Genomic DNA, 24,061 nt, shown 5'->3' with positions numbered 1-24,061 from the left:
GCCGTGACCCGGCCTGATCAGCCCGATGCACTGCAGCAGAGTACCGGGCTGATCGATCGCTGGTGAAGACAAAGGGGAAAAAAAAAGAGAAAGAGCATTTCACAATTTTTTTTACTTACCTCGGCCACCTCGCCTTTAAGTATCGCCCCTGAGGCGCCCAGCCTCCCGATGAACGCCTCCTACAGCTGCCGGTGTTTTCGCCCGGCGATGCTGCAGGAGGCGGAAAGAAAGTTCGGGTCCGGGGCGCGACGGGGGCGATGCGTACGGAGATAACTTCACGATCTCCAGGTGAAGGAAATCAGAGTGCAAGCCATACCGCCGGCGCAAACCTCCCGCCGAATATAGCGGGAGTCGATCTTCTCGTCGCACCCGGTTAGTAAATGCTTAGCGCCCCGTTATCGCCCCCCCCGGAGGCGATAAGGGGAGGCACTAAAGAGGCCAACTTCTGGGCCCATGTGTCTGCCCAATTCACCAGTCTGTCTGTGTCCTCCTGAAGTCTGTTACTATCCTCCTCACTGTTTATTACATTTAGGAGTTTTGTGTCATCTGCAAACTTTGAAATGAAGCCCTGTGCACACAAGTCCAGGTCCTTAATACACATCAAAAAGAGCAATGGGGGAGGAGATAGCGGAAGTGCGGGAGGAGATAGCAAAAGGGCTTGCCATACTTTTCTAATCTTCCCCAGATAGAAACATAGAAGATAGGAGCAGCAGTAGGCCATTCGGCCCCTCGAGCCTGCTCCGCCATTCAATGCGATCATGGCTGATCATCCCAATTCAGTACCCTGTCCCTGCCTTCTCCCCATATCCCTTGATCCCTTTAGCCTTAAGAAATATATCCAACTTCTTCTTGAATATATTTAATGAATTGGCCTCTACTGCCTTGTGTGGTAGAGAATTCCACAGGTTCACCACTCTCTGGGTGAAGAAATTCCTCCTCATTTCTGTCCTAAATGGATTACCCCTTATCCTTAGACTGTGACCCCTGGTTCTGGACTCCCCGACCATCGGGAACATCCTTCCTGCATCTAGTCCTGTCAGAATTTTATAAGTTTCAATGAGATCCCCTCTCATTCTTCTAAACTTCAGCGAGTATAAGCCCAATCGACCCAATCTCTCCTCATAACGTCATTCCTGCCATCCCAGGTATCAGCCTGGTGAATCTTCGCTGAACTCTTTCCATGGCAAGAACATCCTTCCTCAGATAAGGTGACCAAAACTGCACACAATACTCAAGGTGTGGTCTCACCAAGGCCCTGTACAACTGCAGCAAGACATCCTTGCTCCTGTACTCAAACCCTCTCGCTACGAAGGCCAACATACCATTTGCCTTCTTAACCGCCTGCTGCACCTGCATGCTTACCTTCAGCGACTGGTGCACAAGGACACTCAGGTCTCATTGCACTTCCCCTTCTCCCAATCTATTGCCATTCAGATAATAATCTGCCTTCCTGTTTTTGCGACCAAAGTGGATAACCTCACATTTATCCACGTTATACTGCATCTGCCATGTTTCTGCCCAATCACCCAACCAGTCCAAATCATCCTGGAGTTTCTCTGCATCCTCCTCGCAACACACACACCCACCCAGCTTTGTGTCGTCTGCAAACTTGGAGATATTACATCTAGTTCCCTCGTCTAGATCATTAATATATATTGTGAATAACTGGGGTCCAAGGACCGATCCCTGCAGTACCCCACTAGTCACTGCCTACCACTTGGAAAAAGAGCCGTTTATTCCAACTCTTTGCTTTCTGTCTGCCAACCAATTCTCTATCCAAGTCTATACCATACCCCCAATTCCATGTGCCTTAACTTTACACACTAATCTCTTATGCGGGACCTTATCGAAAGCCTTCTGAAAGTCCAAATACACCACATTCACTGGTTCTCCCTTATCTATTTTACCAGTTACATCCTCAAAAAATTCCAGTAGATTAATCAAGCACGATTTACCTTTTGTAAATCCATGTTGACTTTGTCCAATCCTCTCACTGTTTTCCAAGTGCTCTGCTATTTAATCTTTTACAATGGACTCTAGTATTTTCCCCACTACCGATGTCAGGCTTACCGGTCTGTAATTCCCCGTTTTCGTTCTACCACCTTTTTTAAATAGTGGGGTAACATTACCTACCCTCCAATCCATGGGTACTATTCCAGATTCCATCGAATGTTGGAAGATGATCAGCAATGCATCTACTATTTCTAGGGCCACTTCCTTAAGTACCCTAGGATGTAGATTATCAGGCCCTGGGGATTTATCAGCCTTCAATCCCGTCAATTTCCCCAACACCATTTCCCTACAAATACTGATTTCTTTCAGTTCCTCCCTTTCATCAGACCCTATGTTCCCCGACATCTCTGGGAGGTTATTTGTGTCCTCCTTTGTGAAGACAGAACCAAAAAATGTATTTAATTGGTCTGCCATTTCTTTGTTCCCCATTATAAATTCCCCTGATTCTGACTGCAAGGGACCTACGTTTGACTTCACCAATCTTTTTCTCTTCACACATCTATAAAAGCTTTTAGAGTCAGTTTTTATGTTCCCTCCAAGCTTACTCTCATTCTATTTTCCCCTTCTTAATTAATCCCTTTGTCCTCCTTTGTTGAATCCTAAACTGCTCCCAATCCGCAGGTTTACTGCTTTTTCTGGCCAATTTATATGTCCTCTCCTTGGATCTTATGATATCCCTAATTTCCCTTGATAGCTACGGTTGAGTCGCCTTTTTTGTTTTATTTTTATGCCAAACTGGGATGAACAAATTCTGTAGTTCATCCATGCGGTCTTTGAATGTTTGCCATTGCCTATCCACTGTCAACCCTTTGAGTGACATTCCCCAATCAATCCTACCCAACTCGTGCCTCAGACCATCGTAGTTTCCTTTATTTAAATTCAGGGCCCTAGTCTCTGAGTCAACGACTTCATTCTCCATCTTAATGAAGAATCCTATCATATTGTGATCGCTCCAACCCAAGGGGCCTCGTACAACAAGATTGCTAATTAATCCTTTCTCGTTACATAATACCCAGTCTAAGATGGCCTGATCTCTGGTTGGTTCCTCGACATATTGGTCCAGGAAACCATCCCGTAAACACTCCAGGAATTCCTCCTCCACAGTATTGTTACTAACTTGGTTAGCCCAATCTATATGTAGATTAAAGTCACCCATGATGACTGCTGTGCCCTTATTGCACGCTTCTCTAATTTCCCTTTTAATGCCATCCCCAACCTCCGCATTACTGTTTGGAGATCTATATACCACTCCCACTAACGTTTTCTGCCCCTAGGTATTTCTCAGTTCTACCCATACAGATTCCACATCATCAGAGCTAATACCCTTCCTTACAATTGTGTTAATCCCTTCTTTAACCAGCAATGCTACCCCACCTCCCTTTCCTTTTTGCCCATCTTTCCTGAATATTGAATACCCCTGGATGTTGAGTTCCCAGCCTTGGCCACCCTGGAGCCATGTTTCCGTAATCCCAATCAAATCATATTCGTTTACCTCTATTTGCGCAGCTAATTCATCCACCTTATTACGAATGCTCCTCGCATTAAGACACAAAGCCTTCAGGCTTGTCTTTTTAATGCTCTTAGACCTATTAGAATTATTATTTATGTGGTCATGTTTGATTTAAACCGTTGATTTCTCTGACTGCCACTTTTGTTTTTCTCCTTCCTATCTTTTGCTTTTATCCTCGTTTCCCTTTCCTCTGTCTCCCTGCTCAGGTTCCCAACCCCCTGCCATTTTAGTTTAAACCCTCCCCCAGAGCACTAGCAAACACTCCCCCTAGGACATCGGTCCTGGCCCTGCCCAGGTGCAAACCGTCCGGTTTGTACTGGTCCCACCTCCCCCAGAACCGGTTCCAATGTCCCAGGAATTTGAATCCCTCCCCCTTGCACCATTAATCTAGCCACGTATTCATCTGAAATATCCTTCTATTTCTACTCTGACTAGCACGTGGCACTGGTAGCAATCCTCAGATTACTACCTTTGAGGTCCTATTTTTTAATTTACCTCCTAACTCCCTATATTCAGCTTTTAGACCTCATCCCGTTTTTTACCTATATCGTTGGTACCTATATGCACCACGACAACTGGCTGTTCACCCTCCCCTTCCAAAATGTTCTGCAGCCGCTCTGAGACATCCTTGACCCTTGCACCAGGGAGGCAACACACCATCCTGGAGTCTCGTTTGCGGCCACAGACACGCCTATCTATTCCCCTTACAATAGAATCCCCTATTACTATAGCTCTACCCCTCTTTTTCCTCCCGTCCTGTGCAGCAGAGCCACCGCTGGTGCCAGGAAGTTGGCTGCTGCTGCCTTCCTCTGATTAGCCATCCCCCCTCAACAGTATTCAAAGTGGTATATCTGTTTTAGAGGGGGATGTCCACAGGGGACCCCTGCACTACCTGCCTGCGCCTACTGCTCTGTCTGTTGGTCACCCCTTCCCTTCCTGCCTGTCCAACCTTTGCCTGCGGTGTGACCAACTGCTTAAACGTGATATCCACGACGTCCTCAGCATCGCGAATGGTCCAGTATGTATCCAATCACAGCTCCAGCGCCGCAATGCGGTCTGCCAGTAGCTGCAGCTGGACACACTTCCTGCACACATGGTTGTCAGGAACACAGGAAGTGTCCCTGAGTTTCCACATAGTGCAGGAGGAGCATACCACGGGGCCGAGCTCTCCTTTCATGACTTACCCTTTAATTAATTGAAATTAAATTAAATCAAATCAATCCCACCAATTACACTACAGTTAAATGATATATTTAAGGGCCCTGGTTTACCAACAGTCCCCGCTACACCACAGAGAGCTTAGAAACTATAAACCACAGAGTTAAAGTTTAAAAAAGAGAGAAATACTCACCAACCAATCACTTACCTGCTTTCTGGTGACGTCACACTTTGATTACTTTTTACTTCACTCCCTCCCTCTGAGCTTGGAGATTGGAGATTAGTAAACCTACCGGGTGCTCGCCGCTGCTTTTATACCTCGCCGCCGCTCAGCCGCCTCGTCTCCCGCAGGTCCGCTGCTCTGAGGCCTACCTGGTCCTCGCCACCGCTCAGCCGCCTCATCTCCCGCAGGTCTGCTGCCGCCGCTCTGAGATGCAGGGAAGGTGCCTGAGGATTGGAAAGTGGCAAATCTAACACCATTGTTCAAGAAAGGGTGCAAGGACAATCCTAGTAACTAAAGGCCGGTCAGTTTAACAGCAGTGGTGGGTAAAGATTTAGAAACAATAATCAAGGAAAAAATTGACAGGCATTTGGAGAGGTTTAAGCTAATTAAGGAGAGTCAACACGGATTTGTAAAAAGCAGATCGTGTTTGACTAATCTAATTGAATTTTTTGATGAAGTAACAGGGGGGATTGATGAAGGGAATGCAATGGATGTTGTCTACATGGACTTTCGGAACGCGTTTGACAAAGTACCACATAGAAGGCTGGTTAACAAAATTGAGACTCATGGAATAGGTGGGTCAGTAGCAGCTTGGATAAGGAATTGGCTTCAGGACAGAAAACAGCGAGTTGTGGTAAATGGCTGTTTTTCAGACTGGAGGATGATAGACAGTGGTGTTCCCCAAGGGTCAGTGCTGGGGCCACTGCTTTTTTCGATATATATAAATGACCTGGATATTGGAATACAGAGTAGAATTTCTAAATTTGCCAATGACACCAAACTTGGGGGTGTGGCAAACAGTGAGGATGATACCAATCGACTGCAACGGAACATAGAAAGGCTAGCAGAATGGGCAGACGGAATTTAATACAGAGAAGTGTGAGGTGATGCATTTTGGCAGAAGGAACAGGGAGAGGAAATATACACTTAATGGCACAGTTTTAAAGAGTGTGCAGGGACAGAGGGACCTGGGAGTTAATGTACATAGGTCCCTGAAGGTGGCAGGACATATTGAGAGAGTGGTTAGCAAAGCATAGGGGATCTTGGGCTTCATAAATAGAGGTATTGAGTACAAAAGTAGAGAAGTTATGCTGAACCTTTATAAAGCCCTGGTTAGGCCACAACTGGAGTATTGCGTCCAGTTCTGGTCACCACATTTTAGGAAGGATGTGAAGGCTCTTGAGAGAGTGCAGAGGATATTTACCAGAATGGTTCCGGGGATGGGGGATCTTAGCTACAAGGACAGGTTGGAGAAGCTGGATTTGTTTTCATTAGAGCAAAGGAGGTTGAGGAGTGATTTGAGAGAGATGTACAATATTATGACAGGTTTGGATGGGCTAGATGGGGAAAGGCTGTTCCCAATAGTTGATGGTACAAGGACTAGGGGACACAGATTTAAGGTTTTGGGCAAGAGATACAGGAGGGATGTGAGGAAAAACTTTTTTACGCAGCGAGTGGTGAGGACCTGGAACTCGCTGCCGACGGAAGTGGTGGTAGCGGACACACTCAATGTCTTCAAGGGGAGACTGGATAGGCACTTGAGGGAAATAATCTTGCAGGGCTACGGGGATAGAGCGGGGGAATGGAACTGACTAGATTGCTCTACAGAGAACCGGCACAGACTCGATGGGCCGAATGGCCTTCTTTTGTGCCGTATGACTCTATGGGCTGGATTTTACCTGCCGAGACGAGTTGGGGGCGAGACGGCTGCCTTCCGGGTTCTAGTCCTGCCCCCAGCAATGTCCGACGCACAGGCGCTATTTTCCCCTGTTTGGCCTTGTTAAGCCCGCCCTGCGGGTTTTCAGACCAATTAAGGGAAAGCCGGTGTCAGATGACATCAGTTGATGACACTTTATCTGCCAGTTTTCTTAATGGGACATGAGCCATTTATTTTTGAAAGATGATTTGACAGTGCTTGACAGTCACTGTACAAAGATGAGCCCTTGCTCCCAGGCTCTCCAATGACTCTCTCCTTAGGATAAAACAGATAGCAGCTGCAGATGAGGGTACAGAAGCGATCTGTCACTTCTCCCAATAAGGTGAGGCCACACAAACACTTCAAAACTTGCCACAGAAAATTCTAAACACATTACAATTGATTTTCCCAAATGTTCTTACCTCTGATACTCACCGGTGTCCCACTGCATCCTTCACACCACTTCTGCAGCTGTCATCTATACACAAACATTACAACAGACCTACAGCACGCCTCACTTACCCTGGCGGGGTTCCCTGACATCGGGAAGACCGCAGAAGTCTCAAAATGTTAACAGGCAGTTAAGTGGCTATAATCCTTTTCCCACTGCTAGGAGTCGGGCCCCTGCGCAAATCGGGTACCTGACTCCCGGAAAGATTGGTTGCAGGTAGGTTGGGAGCGGGTTTGGGACCCGCTCCCATTCTTTTTGATTTTCCCAGCAGTTCCACCTCCAGACCCGCCTCCTCAGGGCTGGTAAAATCCAGCCCCTATGACCCAATTCTGACCCCTAAGGGACACCAATGTACACTTCCATCCAGTCTGAAAAACAACCATTCACCACTACTCTCTGCTTTCTGTCCCTTAGCCAATTTCATATCCACACAGCCACTGTCCCTCTAATCCCCATGGCTTTTATTTTGCTAACAAGTCTATTATGTGGTACTTTTTATCAAATACCTTTTGAAAGTCCATATACACACCAACCACACCACCCTCATCAACCCTCTCCGTTACTTCATCAAAGAACTCAATCAAGTTAGTCAAACATGATTTGTCTTTAACAAATCCGTGCTGGCGTTCATTTATTAACCCATATTTTTCCAGTGACAATTATTGTCTCTAAAAGTTTCCCCACCACCGGTGTTAGGTTGACTGGCCTGTAGATGCCGGGTTTATCCCTCTCCCGTTTTTTTAAACAGGGGTGTAACATTTGCAATCCTCTGGCACCACTTCCATATCCAAGGAGGATTGGAAGATTGTGACCAAAGCTTTCTATTTTTCCGGCCAAAGTGGATAACTTCACATTTTCTCATATTATACTGCTGCCACATTCTTGCCCACTCACTTAACCTGTCTATATCCCGTTGCAGCCTCTTTGTGTCCTCCTCACAACTTACTTTCCCACCTTGCTTTGTATCGTCAGCAAACTTGGATACATTATCATAAGAACAGAAGAAATAGGAGCAGGAGTCGGCCATTTGGCCCCTTGAGCCTGCTCCGCCATTCAATAAGATCATGGCTGATCTGATCTTGGCCTCAATTCCACTTCCTTGCCCTCTCCCCATAACCCTTCACTCCCTTATCGTTCAAAAATCTGTCTATCGCCACCTTAAATATATTCAATGACCCAGCCTCCACAGCTCTCTGGGGTAGAGAATTCCACAGATTCACGACCCTCTGAGAGAAGAAATTCCTCCTCATTGCCATTTTAAATGGGCGACCCCTTATTCTGAAACTATGCCCCCTAGTTCTAGATTCCCCCATAAGGGGAATCATCCTCTCAGCATCCACCTTGTCAAGCCCCCTTAGCATCTTATATGTTTCAATGAGATCACCTCTCATTCTTCTAAACTCCAATGAGTATAGGCCCAACCCGCTCAACCTTTCTTCATGAGACAACCCCTTAATCACAGGAATCAACCTAGTGAACCTTCTCTGAACTGCCTTCATCGCAAGTATATCCATTCTAAAATAAGGAGACCAAAACTGTACGCAGTTCTCCAGGTGTGGTTTCACCAACGCCCTGTACAGTTGTAGCAGGACTTCCCTACTTTTATACATGGTGTGGAGATGCCGGAGTTGGACTGGGGTGGACAAATGTAAGAAGTCACACAACACCAGGTTATAGTCCAACAGCTTTATTTGGAATCACAAGCTTTCGGAGCGCTGCTCCTTCGTCAAGTGAAGTGGAAAATGAAGTAGTTGACTCAGAGAGTAGGGTCCTGAATTTAAATAAAGGAAACTACGAAGGTATGAGGCACGAGTTGGCTAGGATGGATTGGGGAACGTTACTTAAATGGTTGACGGTGGACAGGCAATGGCAAACATTTAAAGATCGCATGGATGAACTACAGAATTTGTTCATCCCTGTTTGGCATAAAAATAAAAGAAAAAAGGTGACTCAGCCGTGGCTAACAAGGGAAATTAGGGATAGCATAAGATCCAAGGAGAGGACATATAAATTGGCCAGAAAAAGCAGCAAACCTGAGGATTGGGAGCAGTTTATGATTCAGCAAAGGAGGACAAAGGGATTAATTAAGAAGGGGAAAATAGAATATGAGAGTGAGCTTTCAGGGAACATAAAAACTGACTGTAAAAGCTTCTATAGATATGTGAAGAGAAAAAGATTGGTGAAGTCAAGTGTCGGTCCCTTGCAGTCAGAATCTGGGGAATTTATAATGGGGAACAAAGAAATGGCAGACCAATTAAATGCATACTTTGGTTCTGTCTTCACAAAGGAGGACACAAATAACCTTCCAGAGATGTCGGGGAATATAGGGTCTAATGAGAGGGAGGAATTGAATGAAATCAGTATTTGTAGGGAAATGGTGTTAGGGAAATTGACGGCATTGAAGGCCGATAAATCCCCAGGGCCTGATAATCTACATCCTAGGGTACTTAAGGAAGTGGCCCTAGAAATAGTAGATGCATTGCTGGTCATCTTCCAAAATTCTATAGACTCTGGAATAGTTCCCATGGATTGGAGGGTAGGTAATGTAACCCCACTATTTAAAAAAGGTGGTAGAGAGAAAACGGGGAATTATAGACCAGTAAGCCTGACATCGGTAGTGGGGAAAATGCTAGAGGCCATTATAAAAGATGTAATAGCAGAGCTCTTGGAAAATAGTGACAGGATCGGACAAAGTCAAAATAAATTTACAAAAGGTAAATCATGCTTGACTAATCTACTGGAATATTTTGAGGGTGTAACTGGTAGAATACATAAGGGAGAACAGTGGATGTGGTGTATTTGGACTTACAGAAGGTTTTCGATAAGGTCCCGCATAAGAGATTGGCGTGCAAAGTTAAAGCACATGGGATTGGAGGTAAGGTACTGACTTGGATAGAGAACTGGTTGGCAGACAGGAAGCAAAGAGTTGGAATAAACGGGTCTTTTTCCGAGTGGCAGGCAGTGACTAGTGGGGTACCGCTGGGATCGGTGCTAGGACCCCAGCTATTCACAATATATATTAATGATCTAGACGAGGGAACTAGATGTAATATCTCCAAGTTTGCAGGCGACACAAAGCTGGGCGGGCGTGTGTGCTGTGAGGAGGATACACAGAAACTTAAGTATGATTTGGGCAGGTTGGGTGGTTGGGCAGATGCATGGCAGGTGCAGTATAACGTGGATAAATGCGAGGTTATCCACCATGGTGGTAAAAACAGAAAGACAGATTATTATCTTAACGGCAATAGATTGGGAAAAGGGGAAGTGCAACGAGACCTGGGTGTCCTTGTGCACCAGTCGCTGAAGTAAGCATGCAGGTGCAGCAGGCGGTTAAGAAGGCAAATGGTATGTTGGCCTTCATAGCGAGAGGATTCGAGTACAGGAGCAAGGATATCTTGCTGCAGTTGTACAGGGCCTTGGTGAGACCGCACCTTGAGTATTGTGTACAGTTTTGGTCGCCTTATCTGAGGAAGGATGTCTTATGTTCATTAATAAATAGACATTCTTATTATGAACACAGCTAGCTTTTGCTAGACACTTTTATTGAGCACATGTGGACTAGGTACAGTATCTGTAGAGGCCTCCATCTTGACTGCTGCCTTGTGGGTAGCCTAATGCCTCATGGGTAATGTAGTCTTAATATACATACAGCTGGGTAGTGTAGTCTTATGATATACATACAGCTATATACAGCTCTACAGCTCCACCTAGTGTCCACTATAGAATGACATGTTATTGATCATTACATCCTCCTTTCTTTGAGGTTTAACAAAATCAATATCAATCAACTTTCAAGAAAACAATAAAGATAATATCAGTCACACTTTTGTTAGTGCTCTATAAACATAAACATTTTCAAAACAGCCAACACATTTTCAAAGCTTTACATTGTACTCAAAGATTAAGTCTATCAGGCTTTTTTACTTCACGTGTGGATCGTCTCAACACGGGTAAGTCTGATGTGTCTTCATGAGCTTGTTCTGGCAGTGAATGACAAGATGCAGTTGCGGCATTGTCATCAATCTGGTCTTGAATAGTCTCTTGTGTTTTTAGGAGGGAACGGCGGTTCCTCCTGAGAATCTGTCCTTCCTCAGTTCTAACAGTGTATGACCTTGGTCCTACTTCCTCAAGAACTGTAGCTTTCCTGTTCCATGCATCTGAATCCTCAATCCTGACAACATCATCCCTTGTCAATGGTTTTAGAGTTTTGGATGACTTGTCATAGTATGATTTCTGTTTCAGCTTTAACAGTTGAAGTCTCTGTCTCAGTTCCTCACTTTGCTGTTCTTTTGCACAGCAGGGTAGCGTGGTGCACAACTTGTGACCCATTAGTAGTTCAGCAGGTGAAGAACCACAGTCTAAAGGTGAGGCTCAGTAGCTCAGCAGGGCGAGATAAGGATCAGACTTGCTTTCTGTCGCTTTCTTCAGTAGCTGCTTGAGAACTTGAACACCTTTCTCTGCCTTACCATTTGACTGAGCATACAAAGGACTGGATGTGATGTGCTGAAAGTCATAATGTGCTGCAAACTGTTGCCACTCCTTACAGTTGAAGCACGGACCATTGTCGCTAACGGCAATCCTGGGAATTCCATGTCTGGCGAAGATGGATTTCACATGCATTATGACACTGCTTGCTGTGGTGCTTGAGAGCAGCGCCATCTCAGGATAGTTAGAATAGTAGTCAATCACTATTAGATAGTCTTTACCATTTAAATGAAAAAGGTCCATACCAACCTTTTGCCATGGTGCTGTTGGTATGTCAGCTACTATCATTGGTTCCTTTGCTTGTTTGTTTTGGTGTTTCTGACATGTCTCACATTTGCCTATCATGTTCTCAATGTCCTTATTTATGCCAGGCCAATAAACAGTGTCTCTTGCCCTCCTTTTGCATTTTTCAATTCCGAGGTGTCCCTCATGAATCCTTTCGAGCATGTCTTGACGTAGAGCCTGTGGAATGACTATTGTGTTCTGTTTTAGTAATCGTCCACTTGCGACACTCAATTCTGACCTTATGTGAAAATATTTTGGACAGGAACCTTTTGGCCAACCATGATGTTCTCTATTACTGTTTGTAATACTGTATCTTTTACTGTTTCTTCTGCTATTTGCTTTGATTTTGTGTCTGACACGGGCAGCGCAGCAGTGACCATACTCACATGAACATCCACGTCTTCTTCAGTAGAGCTCACATGACTCATTGTGGGTGCTCGGGATAGTGCATCTGCTAACACTATGTATTTGCCTGGTGTGTAGATCAGTTCAAAGTCATATCTTTGCAGCTTCATCATGAGTCGTTGAATCCTTGGAGACATCTCATTCAGGTTCTTTTTTATGATGGCAACCAGAGGGCTGTGGTCTGTCTCAACTGTGAAGGTGGGAAGTCCATATATGTAGCCATGAAACTTTTCTAGTCCAACTACCAAGCCTAGACATTCCTTTTCAATCTGAGCGTATCGACACTCAGTATCAGTCATAGACCTGGAGGCATAGGCAACAGGCTTCCAATCTTCACCCTCTGCTTGTAGCAAGACTGCACCTAGGCCATCTTTTGATGCATCTGTTGACACTTTGATTCTTTTTGTTGGGTCAAAGAAGGTGAGTACAGGTGTGGTTGTCAGCACTGTTTTGAGGTTCATCCACTCTTGTTCATGTCTTTCTGTCCATGCGAACTCATTTGTTTTATGTAGCAGGTCTCGCAGACAGGCTGTCTTGACTGACAAGTTAGGAATGAACTTTCCAATGAAGTTTATCATCTCCATGATGCGTAGCACTCCTTTTTTGTCAGTGGGTCGGGGCATTTTGAGTATGTCGTTTACTTTTTCCATATCTGGCTCTATTCCTTTACCAGATAGATTATCTCCTAGGAAAGTGACTTCCTGGATGCCAAACTGACACTTGGCTTTGTTCAGCTTCAGTCCATTCCGGCGTATGCTCTGTAGCACTTTAGTCAGTCTCTCATTGTGTTCTTTCAGTGTGGAGCCCCAGATGATGATGTCATCAACATAGACCCAAACTCCTACCAGACCTTCAATTATGTGTTCCATCGCTCTATGAAAGATTTCAGATGCAGATATTATCCCGAAAGGCATTCTGAGGAAACAATACCTGCCAAATGGTGTGTTGAAGGTACAGTATTTGGTGCGCTCTTCATCCAGTTTTAGTTGCCAAAATCCTTGTGAGGCATCGAGCTTTGTAAAGTATCTGGCACCTGACATTTTACTGGTGATTTCTTCTCGCTTGGGAATCTGGTAGTGTTCACGTTTTATGTTTGCATTTAAGTCCTTTGGATCCATGCATATTCTTAGATCATTGTTCTTTTTCTTTACACATACCATGGAGTTAACCCAGTCTGTTGGCTCTTCGACTTTCCTGATGACTCCTAGTGTGGTCATTCTGTCCAGTTCATTCTTGAGCCGGTCACGCAGGGGTGCTGGAACTCTTCGTGGAGCATGTACCACTGGCTGAGCATCCTCCTTTAGCTGGATCTTGTAAGTGAATGGTAGAACTCCAAATCCTTTGAACACTTCCTGGAAATTATTTACTACAGAATCCACCAAGTCATCTGGTCTGCTTATGGAACAGTTTATACGGTAGACTCTCTTGACCAGTTCTAAGTCCTCACAAGCTTTGTCACCTAGTAGTGAATCAAGTCTTTCAGCCACAACAGAAAACATGAGATGATGCACTTTGTCTTTGACTGTCACTTTAAGTCTGCATACACCTAAGCTATCTATTTTCTGTCCATTATAGTCCTTCAGTAGTACTTACTTTTTCTGTATTTTGGGCTTTTCTTTCATATTGTTAATGTCACTCATACTGATTAAGTTTGCTTTTGCCCCAGTGTCTAGTTTCAAGGTAACTAATGCTCCATTTACCTGCAGTGGGATCATCCATTTGTCCTCTTTTACTGCATTAACTTTATGTTCAGCATTGTCAATTTCTGAGGGCTGCACATTTTCTGTATCCTTTTTGATATTGTCACATGACACCATTCCTACAAAAAATGTCTCACTTAAATCAGTGTCCTCAATTACATTAACTCGTTGCCCTTTCTTAGTTTTTACTTTTGAAAAGCATTGTTTGGCAAAGTGATTATTTCCATTACACTTTGTGCACATTTTTCCAAACGCTGGGCATTGTCTTAACTGGTGTTTGTAACCACAGCGTTTACAATTAAAAATTTCATCCTCCAATTGCTTTTCATTTCTGTTCTGCCCACGTTTCTTCCCCTTGTAGGACACAGCACCGACAGCAGCATTATCACTCATTACAATCGCATCATTATTGATTTCACTGAAAGTCTTCGCGTGCTTTCGAGCTAGCTCGCTGGCTTGGCATATTTTCACCGCATTTTCCAAATTTAGTTCTATTCTCTCAACAGACGTTCCCTGACTTTTTTATCATGAATATCAAACACAATCTGGTCACGAATCATGGATGCTTTGAGCTCAGAGAAATTACATGTCTGTGCTTTCAGTTTCAGATCAGTTATAAAGCTATCAAAAGTCTCATTTTGCTGCTGTGTCCGAGAACAGAAGATGTATCTTTCATAGGTCTCATTCTTTTTGGGAGAGCAATGTGCATCAAATTTTTTTAGCACATCTTCTAATTTTTCTCTGTTCTCCTCTGGATTAAATACAAATGTATTAAATACCTCTATCGCCTGTGGGCCTGCAACCGTAAGCAGCAACGCTATCTTCCTTGCGTCTGGCTTCGTACCGAATCCGATGGCTGCAATGTAGAGTTCGAATTGTTGTTTAAGAGTCTGCCAATTGTAGTCGATATTTCCTGTGAGTTTCAAACGCTCTGGTGGCTTCGAATTCTCCATGTCGCTTTTCACAATTTTCAGCAGATCTTCACCATCCTGGTACCATCTTATGTTCATTAATAAATAGACACTCTTATTATGAACACAGCTAGCTTTTGCTAGGCACTTTTATTGAGCACATGTGGACTAGGTACAGTATCTGTAGAGGCCTCCATCTTGACTGCTGCCTTGTGGGTAGCCTAGTGCCTCATGGGTAATGTAGTCTTAATATACATACAGCTGGGTAGTGTAGTCTTATTATATGCATACAGCTATATACAGCTCTACGGCTCCACCTAGTGTCCACTATAGAATGACATGTTATTGATCATTACAGGATGTTCTTGCCGTGGAGGGAGTGCAGTGAAGATTCACCAGGCTGTGATACCTGGGATGGCAGGAATGACGTATGAGGAGAGATTGGGTCGATTGGGCTTGTACTCACTGGAGTTTAGAAGAATGAGAGGGGATCTCATTGAAACTTATAAAATTCTGACAGGACTGGATAGACTAGATGCAGGAAGGATGTTCCTGATGGTCGGGGAGTCCAGAACCAGGGGTCACAGTCTAAGGATAAGGGGTAGGCCATTTAGGACAGAACTGAGGAGGGATTTATTCACCCAGAGAGTGGTGAACCTGTGGAATTCTCTACCACAGAAGACAGTTGAGGCCAATTCATTAAATATATTCAAGAAGGAGTTGGATATATTTCTTAAGGCTAAAGGGATCAAGGGATATGGGGAGAAAGCAGGGACAGGGTACTGAATTTGGATGATCAGCCATGATCTCATTAAATGGCGGAACAGGCTCGAAGGGTCGAATGGCCTACTCCTGCTCCTATCTTCTATGTTTCTATAACCTCACATTTTCCCACATTATACTCCATCTCCCAAATTTTTGCCCACTCACCTATTTATATCTCTTTGCAGATTCTTTGTGTTCTCTTCACAACTTGCTTTCCCACCTGTCTTTGTACCATCAGCAAATTTGGCTACATTACACTCGGTCTCTTCATCCAAGTCATTAATATAGATTGTAAATGGTTGAGGCCCCAGCACTGATCCCTGTGGCACCCCACTAGTTACAGTTTGCCAACCGGATAATGACCCATTTATCCCGATTCTCTGTTTTCTGTTAGTTAGCCAATCCTCTAGCCATGCTAATATATTACCCCCAATCCCATGAGCTCTTATCTTGTGCAGTAACCTTTTATGTGGCACCTTATCGAATGCCTTCTGGAAATCCAAATACACGACATCTACTGGTTCCCCTTTATCCACCCTGCTCGTTACATCCTCAACGAACTCCAGCAAATTTGTCAAACATGATTTCCCTTTCATAAAACCACACTGACTCTGCTTGACTGTATTATGATTTTCTAAATGTTCTGCTACTACTTCCTTCATAATGGTCTCCAGCATTTTCCCAATGACAGATGTTAGGCTAACTGGTCTATAGTTTCCTGCTTTCTGTCTCCTTCCTTTCTTAAATAGGGGTGTGAAATAAAGAGTAGATTGCCTTTCAAAAGCTAGGCTTTATTAACCTTAAAAAACCAGCAAGTACATGTTGAGCACCCAGTCTCAACCAAACTGTAGAAAACTGAATTTAAGATGGCCACCACAGGTCACATGGAATCAACTAACCAATAAGTTTACAGCATATATCTCAAGGCAGGAAAACAGGCAACCAATTACAATGCTTCTTATAAAACAAGAATAATCACCACATTCACCCCTCCTTTTAAAATATACTTCAACTTAGGTAGCCTTTACAGTTTACAATTAGTTATTTATGACTAGAGCAATACATGTATAATGCCTTCAACAATTTTAAAATTTTACTATTAAATTATTAATTATTTTAAAAGTCCATTTTTAATCGGTCGACCGGATATCTTGTTCGTGTCGACCTTCTTAGCCTTGGTGGAGTTCCTTGCCCTCCCACACCAGGAGACACAAAAATATCTTCTGCAGGGAGGCTATCAATATCCCGATTATCAATGGTTTCCGGATTGGAAGTCCCATTAGAAGGTAGACTGGAAGGGTCATGAACATCCATCGGAGGCAGACTAAGAGAATTGTAAGTGTCTGCAATAGGATTGGAAATGTTCGTAGTATCTGTGACGACATCAACATTATCTGAATTATGGCTATTGTTAATGTCCTCAGGAGAGGGCTGGCCACCACAAGGAGCTAAGTCTTTAACTGAAACCATACTTTCTTTCCCATCTTGGAATCGAATGTGAGCATATTGGGAATTTGCCTCCAATAGCTCCACCTCCTCCACTAAAGGATCATACTTTGACAGTCTAACATGGCGTCGGAGCAGCACAGGTCCCTGCATAGTAAGCCATGAAGGTACCGAATATCCCGTAGTGGATCTCCGCGGATAGTTGAAGAGCCTTTCATGGGGGGTCACATTAGTAGCCGTTGAAAGCAATGATCTAATGGAATGCAGGGCATCAGGCAATACCATTTCCCACTGTGTATTCTTAAGGTTCCGGGATGTCAAAGCCAACATAACTGCCTTCCAGATCACCCCATTGTATCCTTCGCACTGTCCATTACCCTGGGGATTATACAGGGTAGTTCTGCTAGTAGAAATTCCCCGACTCTGGAGGTATTCCTTCAACTGGGAAGACATAAAAGAACTTCCCTGATCCGAATGGATATACGCAGGCATCCCAAAGATGACAAAAAGTTGAGTCAGACATTTAATAACTGTAGCAGCTGATACATCTGCACAAGGAAAAGCAAAAGGGAACCTTGAAAACTCATCCACAACAGTAAATATATATCGATTCTGAGTCGTTGAAGGAAGAGGCCCCTTAAAATCAACGCTCAGGCGTTCAAAGGGAGAAGTAGCCTTTATAAGATGAGCTCATTGAGGCTTAAAGAAATTCGGTTTACACCGGGCGCAGACAGAGCATGACGAAGTCATCCACTTGACGTCTTCAACTGAAAAGGGCAAATTCTTACTGCGTACGAAGTGTATCATCCTCGTAACACCAGGATGGCACAAAGCATTATGAAGATTAATAAGCATATCTCCGTGAAGCACAGAACAATAAGCCCTCGACAGCGCATCAGCGGCAACATTATCCTTCCCCGGACGATAGACTATATCGAAATGGTAGCATGCCAACTCGATCCTCCACCTCATTATTTTATCATTCTTAATCTTTCCGAAATGTTTGACATCAAACATGAAGGACACAGATTTTTGGTCAGTTACTAACGTAAAATGTCGCCCAGATAAATAATGTCTCCATTTACGCAGTGCTTCTACTATTGCGTATGCCTCTTTCTCTATTGATGAATGTCTCTGCTCACTATTGCTCAGAGTACGTGAGAAAAAGGCCACAGGTCTTCCATTTTGGTTCAGGGTAGCCCCAATTGCAAAATCGGAAGCGTCCGTCTCAATCACAAAGGGAACCTGCTCATCAATAGAATGCACAACTGCTCCAAGGATATCCTTTTTAAGATTATCAAAACACATCCTGGCCTCCCATGATAGAGGATATGTCGTAACCCGAATAAGGGGCCGGATCTTCTGCGAGAAGTTTGCAATCCAATTAGAATAATAAGAAAACAGTCCAAAAACTCGTTGCAAGGCCTTAGAATTAGTAGGGCAAGGTAAATCAATCAGTGGTCGCAGCCGTTCTGGATCTGGTTTAATCGTGTTTCCCGAGATAATATACCCCAGTAAATTTACCTCGGTGGTCGAAAAGATACACTTCTCTTTATTGAAAGTTAAGCCAACTTTTTCCACAACTTGAAGGAATCTTTCTAGATTAAAATCGTGCTCCACCCTTGATTTGCCACACACCGTGATGTCATCTAAATATGAGAAGGTGTCAGAGAGAGAGTTATCACTTATAAAAGCATCCATTGCCCGTTGAAAACAGGTGACACCGTTAGTAACACCGAATGGTACTCGGCAAAACTGGTACAGCTTTCCGCCAGCTTCAAAGGCCGTATATGGTTTGTCCCTCTTAGCGATAGGAATCTGATGATAAGCACTCTTTAGGTCAATAGTGCTAAAAACCTTATATTGAGATACTTTATTGATAAGCTCATCAATCTTAGGCAGGGGGTACGCATCTAATTGAGTATACCTGTTAATAGTTTGAGAGTAGTCTATCACCATTCGCTTCTTATGTCTCTCATTAGTGGTGACAACTACCTGTGCCCGCCAGGGCGAAAAACTAGGTTCAATGATTCCTTCCGATAAAAGACGTTGAACTTCAGAATTAATAAATTCTTTATCCTGACTGCTATACCTTCTTGACTTGGTAGCAATTGGCTTACAGTCCGGCATCAAATTGGAAAAAAGTGATAATGGAGAAATGAATAAAGAAGTTAATCCACAAATAGACAAAGGTGACTTGGTTCCTCCGAAAGAAAGACTGAGGGACTCATGTAATTGAAGCACATCATGACCAACCAAAATGTCTGCACAGAGATTAGGCAGAATGGATAGGCGTATATCAGTATACGTATTACCTAGGAGAATTAATTTCACAAGGCAACAACCAGCTACTTGTGAGGTGAGAGTCGTCTGAGCCATATACACCTGATAGGAAACAGGCGAAATTTTCAAACGCTTCTCCCTCACAAACTGAAGACTTATAAAGCTCTCAGTACTGCCCGTATCTATAAGGGCCTTCACTTCTAACCCATTAACTTGGGCCATAACTATAGCTTTGTTTAGGCCATGGGAAAAGGCGGCAGAAACTGATGCAATAAACGCCCTATCTAAAGGCTGAATGGTCGCAGAGGAGGCAACCGATTTGCAAACACGTGCGTAATGACCTCCCTTGCCGCATTTACTACACACAGCCTCCCGGGCAGGGCACTTCAGACGGGGGTGCCGGGCGTTCCCGCAAAAATAACACTTCTGAATCCTAGAGGCAACAGCTGCCGAAGTAAAAACTGTTTCAGAATCTGGTAAACCACTCCTATTAGATCCACGTAACTCCCTTTCATCCGGAACTGCCGAAACCACGGTCGCAGGCCGATCAAAAAGAGCATAAGAATCCGAACTTCTCTGAGCCAAATCCAATGTAGAGGCTTGCTCAAAAGCACTCTTAAGATACAAGATCTTATTTTCTAATAACCGCTGACGAATTGATCTAGACAGTAATCCATTAATAAATGCATCCCGTACCGACTCTTCCCTATGTTCTTCTGCAGACACGGCCTTATAATTACAGTTAGCACCAAGGCGCCGGAGTGCTTGTAAATAAGCATCCAAGGATTCTCCCGCCTGCTGCCTACGGGCAGATAAAAGGTGACGTGCAAATACCTCATTTTTGGGTTTAACAAAAAAAATTTCCAACGTAGCAATAGCCAATTCATAAGTTTCACAGTCCAAAATATACTTATACACATCCGGAGCAATGTAGTTGATTAGTATATTCAACTTATTTAGAGATTGCTGATCCAACACACCCAAAAAGTTTTTAAATGTACGATACCAATGTTTCCATTGATCATCCACTCCTGCAGAATTAGGGTCAGCATTAAATCGTTCCGGTCGAAGATATCGTTCCATTATAGCAAAAGGTTAATAAATTGAAATAAAGAGTAGATTGCTTTTCAAAAGCTAGGCTTTATTAACCTTAAAAAACCAGCAAGTACATGTTGAGCACCCAGTCTCAACCAAACTGTAGAAAACTGAATTTAAGATGGCCACCACAGGTCACATGGAATCAACTAACCAATAAGTTTACAGCATATATCTCAAGGCAGGAAAACAGGCAACCAATTACAATGCTTCTTATAAAACAAGAATAATCACCACAGGGTGTTACATTTGCGGTTTTCCAATCCGCTGGGACCTCTCCAGAATCCAGAGAATTTTGGTAGATTGCAACCAATGCAACCACTATCTCTGCAGCCACTTCTTTTAAGACCCTAGGATGCAGGCCATCAGGTCCAGGGGACTTGTCCACCTTTAGTCCCATTATTTTACCAAGTACTTTTTCTCTAGTGATAGTAATTGTTTTAAGTTCCCCCCTCCCTATAGCCCTTTGATTATCTATTCTTGGTCTGCTCATTTAAGTCATTGATATAGATTGTAAATAGCTGACGCCCAAGCAGCCTGTCAACCTGAAAATGACTTTGAACACTGCCAACCTTTTAAGTACCTCCTCTTTATCTATTTTTATCCTGTCCAATTTCTCTACCAGCTCCTTCTTACTGATACATTGGCAGCATCCTCTTCTCTAGTGAAGACAGATGCAAAGTATTGCATCTTGACCGAACAGTAATGAATAGAGGAGACGGAATGTACCTTTTACTATTTACTGAGTAAATGGGTGGACATTACAGCACATTGTCTTTCACTTTCGGGTTCTGCCATGCAGACAAAGTAAAACCGAGCCCCCCAGCACCCCCTTCAGGTAACACCCAGGAACTGGGACAAACTTCATTGAAGCAAAACTCAAAACACAACACAAAGTACTCATCCCGTACCTCAGCCATGCCCTCTGCCTCCACAAGAATCTCTCCTTTTTGGTCCCTTTTCGGCCCCACCCTTCCTTTGACTACCCTTTTACTATTATATGTTTATAATAAAAGACTTTTGGGTTCCCTTTTGTGTTACCCGTTAATCTATTTTTATACACTCTCTTTGCCCCTCTTATTCCCTTTCAGTTCTCCTCTGTACTTTTTATATTTAGCTTGGTTGTCTACTGTATTATGAACTTTACATTTATCATAAGCCTCCTTTTTTGGTTTAATTTTAATCTCTATATCTTTAAATCTCTATATATTTCACAACATGATTACATTTATCCATTAAATTATATTTTGTATTTTAATGCCTTCATTAAAGTTTTTACCTGAAGGTCTGAATCTCTCCCGAAAGCCTGGTCTCTGAGCAAGTAGGAGGTCCCTAATAGCCCAGGCTGCACTGGGAGCAGTCAGCTGATGGAAGTTTTTCTTTAGCTTCTCTAAACAGCGAGAAGCTAGAGAATAAATTTCAAAAGTTTACCATCTCACTTGTCTTTTATTGATCAAATTAATGCTCTACCAATGTACAGACAGAGATTATAATTGCTGCTATCTGTGATTTCTGTTACACTTGCTGCAAAGTTAGGATGGGGGAACAGGAGCAGCTTTGAGGAAATTCCCAGCCTAAGGGAAGTGTCCACGTAAAGGAGGGGAGGGGTAGGTGGTTAAAAAGGCCTGGGATAATTAGACCAGCAGATGCATACATAATTAGCTCCCATTATAAAGTCATACATTGTCCTCATTTTTATATAATCTTTTGATTTTATATTATAATTAATTAGTAAAATTATGACAATTTGGGAAGCAGGAAAGTTGAGTTGGTTGAAGTCTCGGTGTTTCCTCCAGGGCATGCTGAGAGGTGGGAGGTGCAAAACTGAGATGGTACAGTGCCACCACTGGCAGGAACACACAATTACAGGGACAAGTTTACATGGGCAATTCCCATTCTAAATGTGGTCACAGGAAGTTGTCATAAAATGCGACAAGAATGTGACATAAAGTAAGATCTTTAATATATTACGGTAGACAGTTAAAGAACATTCAGCAGAAATATTTGATGGCATTTTTAATGTAGGGTTTATATTTTGAGTTCATGTTGTGTAATAATTGCTTTTTGATGCAGATTCCTGCTCTTGGGTTGTGTTGCTGTGAAGAAGTCAAAGAAACAAAGAAGTGGCAAATGATTGAACCCCCAGTCAGGACCCTGACTCATGGACCCAACCCAGCATTTAGCTGGAAAGATACAATACTGCAAATTTAAGGACATTATTTTGGATATATATATTCCACACCATTGAACAAATCTTAACACATACCTGAGTAAAAGCAATGGTTAAATAACTAAGTCTAACTTGGTTATAACACTTAATGAAAGTCGTCACTAACCATGGAATGGCAAGATATTTAGGATAACTGTATGTGCTAGCAAGCTTTTAAATTTGAATCCTAACTTTAACCTGGCATTCATCTGAAACCAGGTTTTTATTAAAACAAACCTCAACATCAATACAACCAGTGTTTTACTGAGTAGCTATGCCCTTGGGTTCTTATGTCACACAACACCAGGTTATAGTCCAACAGCTTTATTTGAAATCACAAGCTTTCGGAGCGCTGCTCCTTCTTCAGGTGAAGTGGAGAAATGCACTCCTGTGACCACATTTCATTTCTCCACTTCACCTGAAGAAGGAGCAGCGCTCCGAAAGCTTGTGATTTCAAATAAAGCTGTTGGACTATAACCTGGTGTTGTGTGACTTCTTACATTTGTCCACCCCAGTCCAACTCCGGCATCTCCACACCTTGGGTTCTTAGACAAAGCATCTTCTAATTTACTGTTTCTTTTATCTGCACTACACGGTTTGATTATTTTTTACAGTGAATTTACTGAAAAGGTAGTACATAACTTCAAAACGTAAAATGCTGTAAATTGAAATTTTGGTACAAAAGTGATTTCAGATCAGGGCCGTGAAACAATGGGAATGATGTTTGCCATGCATTTGCAGCATTACTAAAGTATTTGGAGCCTGATTTTTGGAGCAGTCTCAAAGACAGTGTATGACTGTTTTTGGAAAGATAGAATATGTCAGAAGGGAGGAGGCGTAGCCTTATTCGTCCAGAGATAATCTGCCTGCTGTGGCAAGTGATATTAGCACATCAGCAGTAAAGAAAGAAAGACTGGCATTTATATAGTGCCTTTCATGACCCCAGGACATCCCAACATGCTTTACAGTGAATGAAGTACTTTTGAAGTGTAGTCACTGTTGTAATGTAGGAAACGCAGCAGCTAATTTGTGCACAGCAAGCTCCCACAAACAGCAATGTGATAATGACCAGATAACTTGTTGGTTGAGGGATAAATATTGGCCCAGGACATCAGGGATAACTCCCCTGCTCTTCTTTGAAATAGTGCCACACACCTGGGAGAGCAGATAGAGCCTCGGTTTAACGTCTCATCCAAAAGACAGTACCTCCAACAGTGCAGCACTCTCTCAGTACTGCACTGAGAGTGTCAGCCTAGATTTTTGTGCTGAGGTCTCTGGAGTGGGACTTGAACGCATAACCTTCTGACTCAGAGGCAAGAGTGCTACCCACTGAATCTGTTCAGATTTAATTAGTCCAATATCCCAAAGTTTATGATTGGCACCAATTATAAACTCTGGAGCAAGATTCTCCAGCTGATGAGGAGCT

At 43.3% G+C, this 24,061-nt stretch overlaps 1 protein-coding gene across 1 annotated transcript in view; it reads left to right on the top strand.

The window, feature by feature from the left end:
• The window catches only part of LOC147107934 (ubiquitin-associated and SH3 domain-containing protein A-like), a 310,971-nt gene extending 288,094 nt beyond the window's left edge, over positions 1-22,877 (top strand). Inside the window, exon 14 of the mRNA XM_086007359.1 lies at positions 22,500-22,877. Within this exon, the coding sequence (XP_085863485.1) occupies positions 22,500-22,637 (138 nt within the window). The 3' untranslated portion in view covers positions 22,638-22,877. The remainder of the gene's footprint in view (positions 1-22,499) is intronic.
• The last annotated feature ends 1,184 nt before the right edge of the window (positions 22,878-24,061 follow it).

Source organism: Somniosus microcephalus, chromosome 14 (assembly GCF_052327205.1).
Source record: "Somniosus microcephalus isolate GS21.2 chromosome 14, FLI_Smic_1.0, whole genome shotgun sequence".
In the NCBI taxonomy this organism is placed as follows: Eukaryota; Metazoa; Chordata; class Chondrichthyes; order Squaliformes; family Somniosidae; genus Somniosus; species Somniosus microcephalus.
The sequence above is the reverse complement of the archived record's forward strand: the minus strand, read 5'-3'. Positions and strand labels throughout refer to the sequence as shown.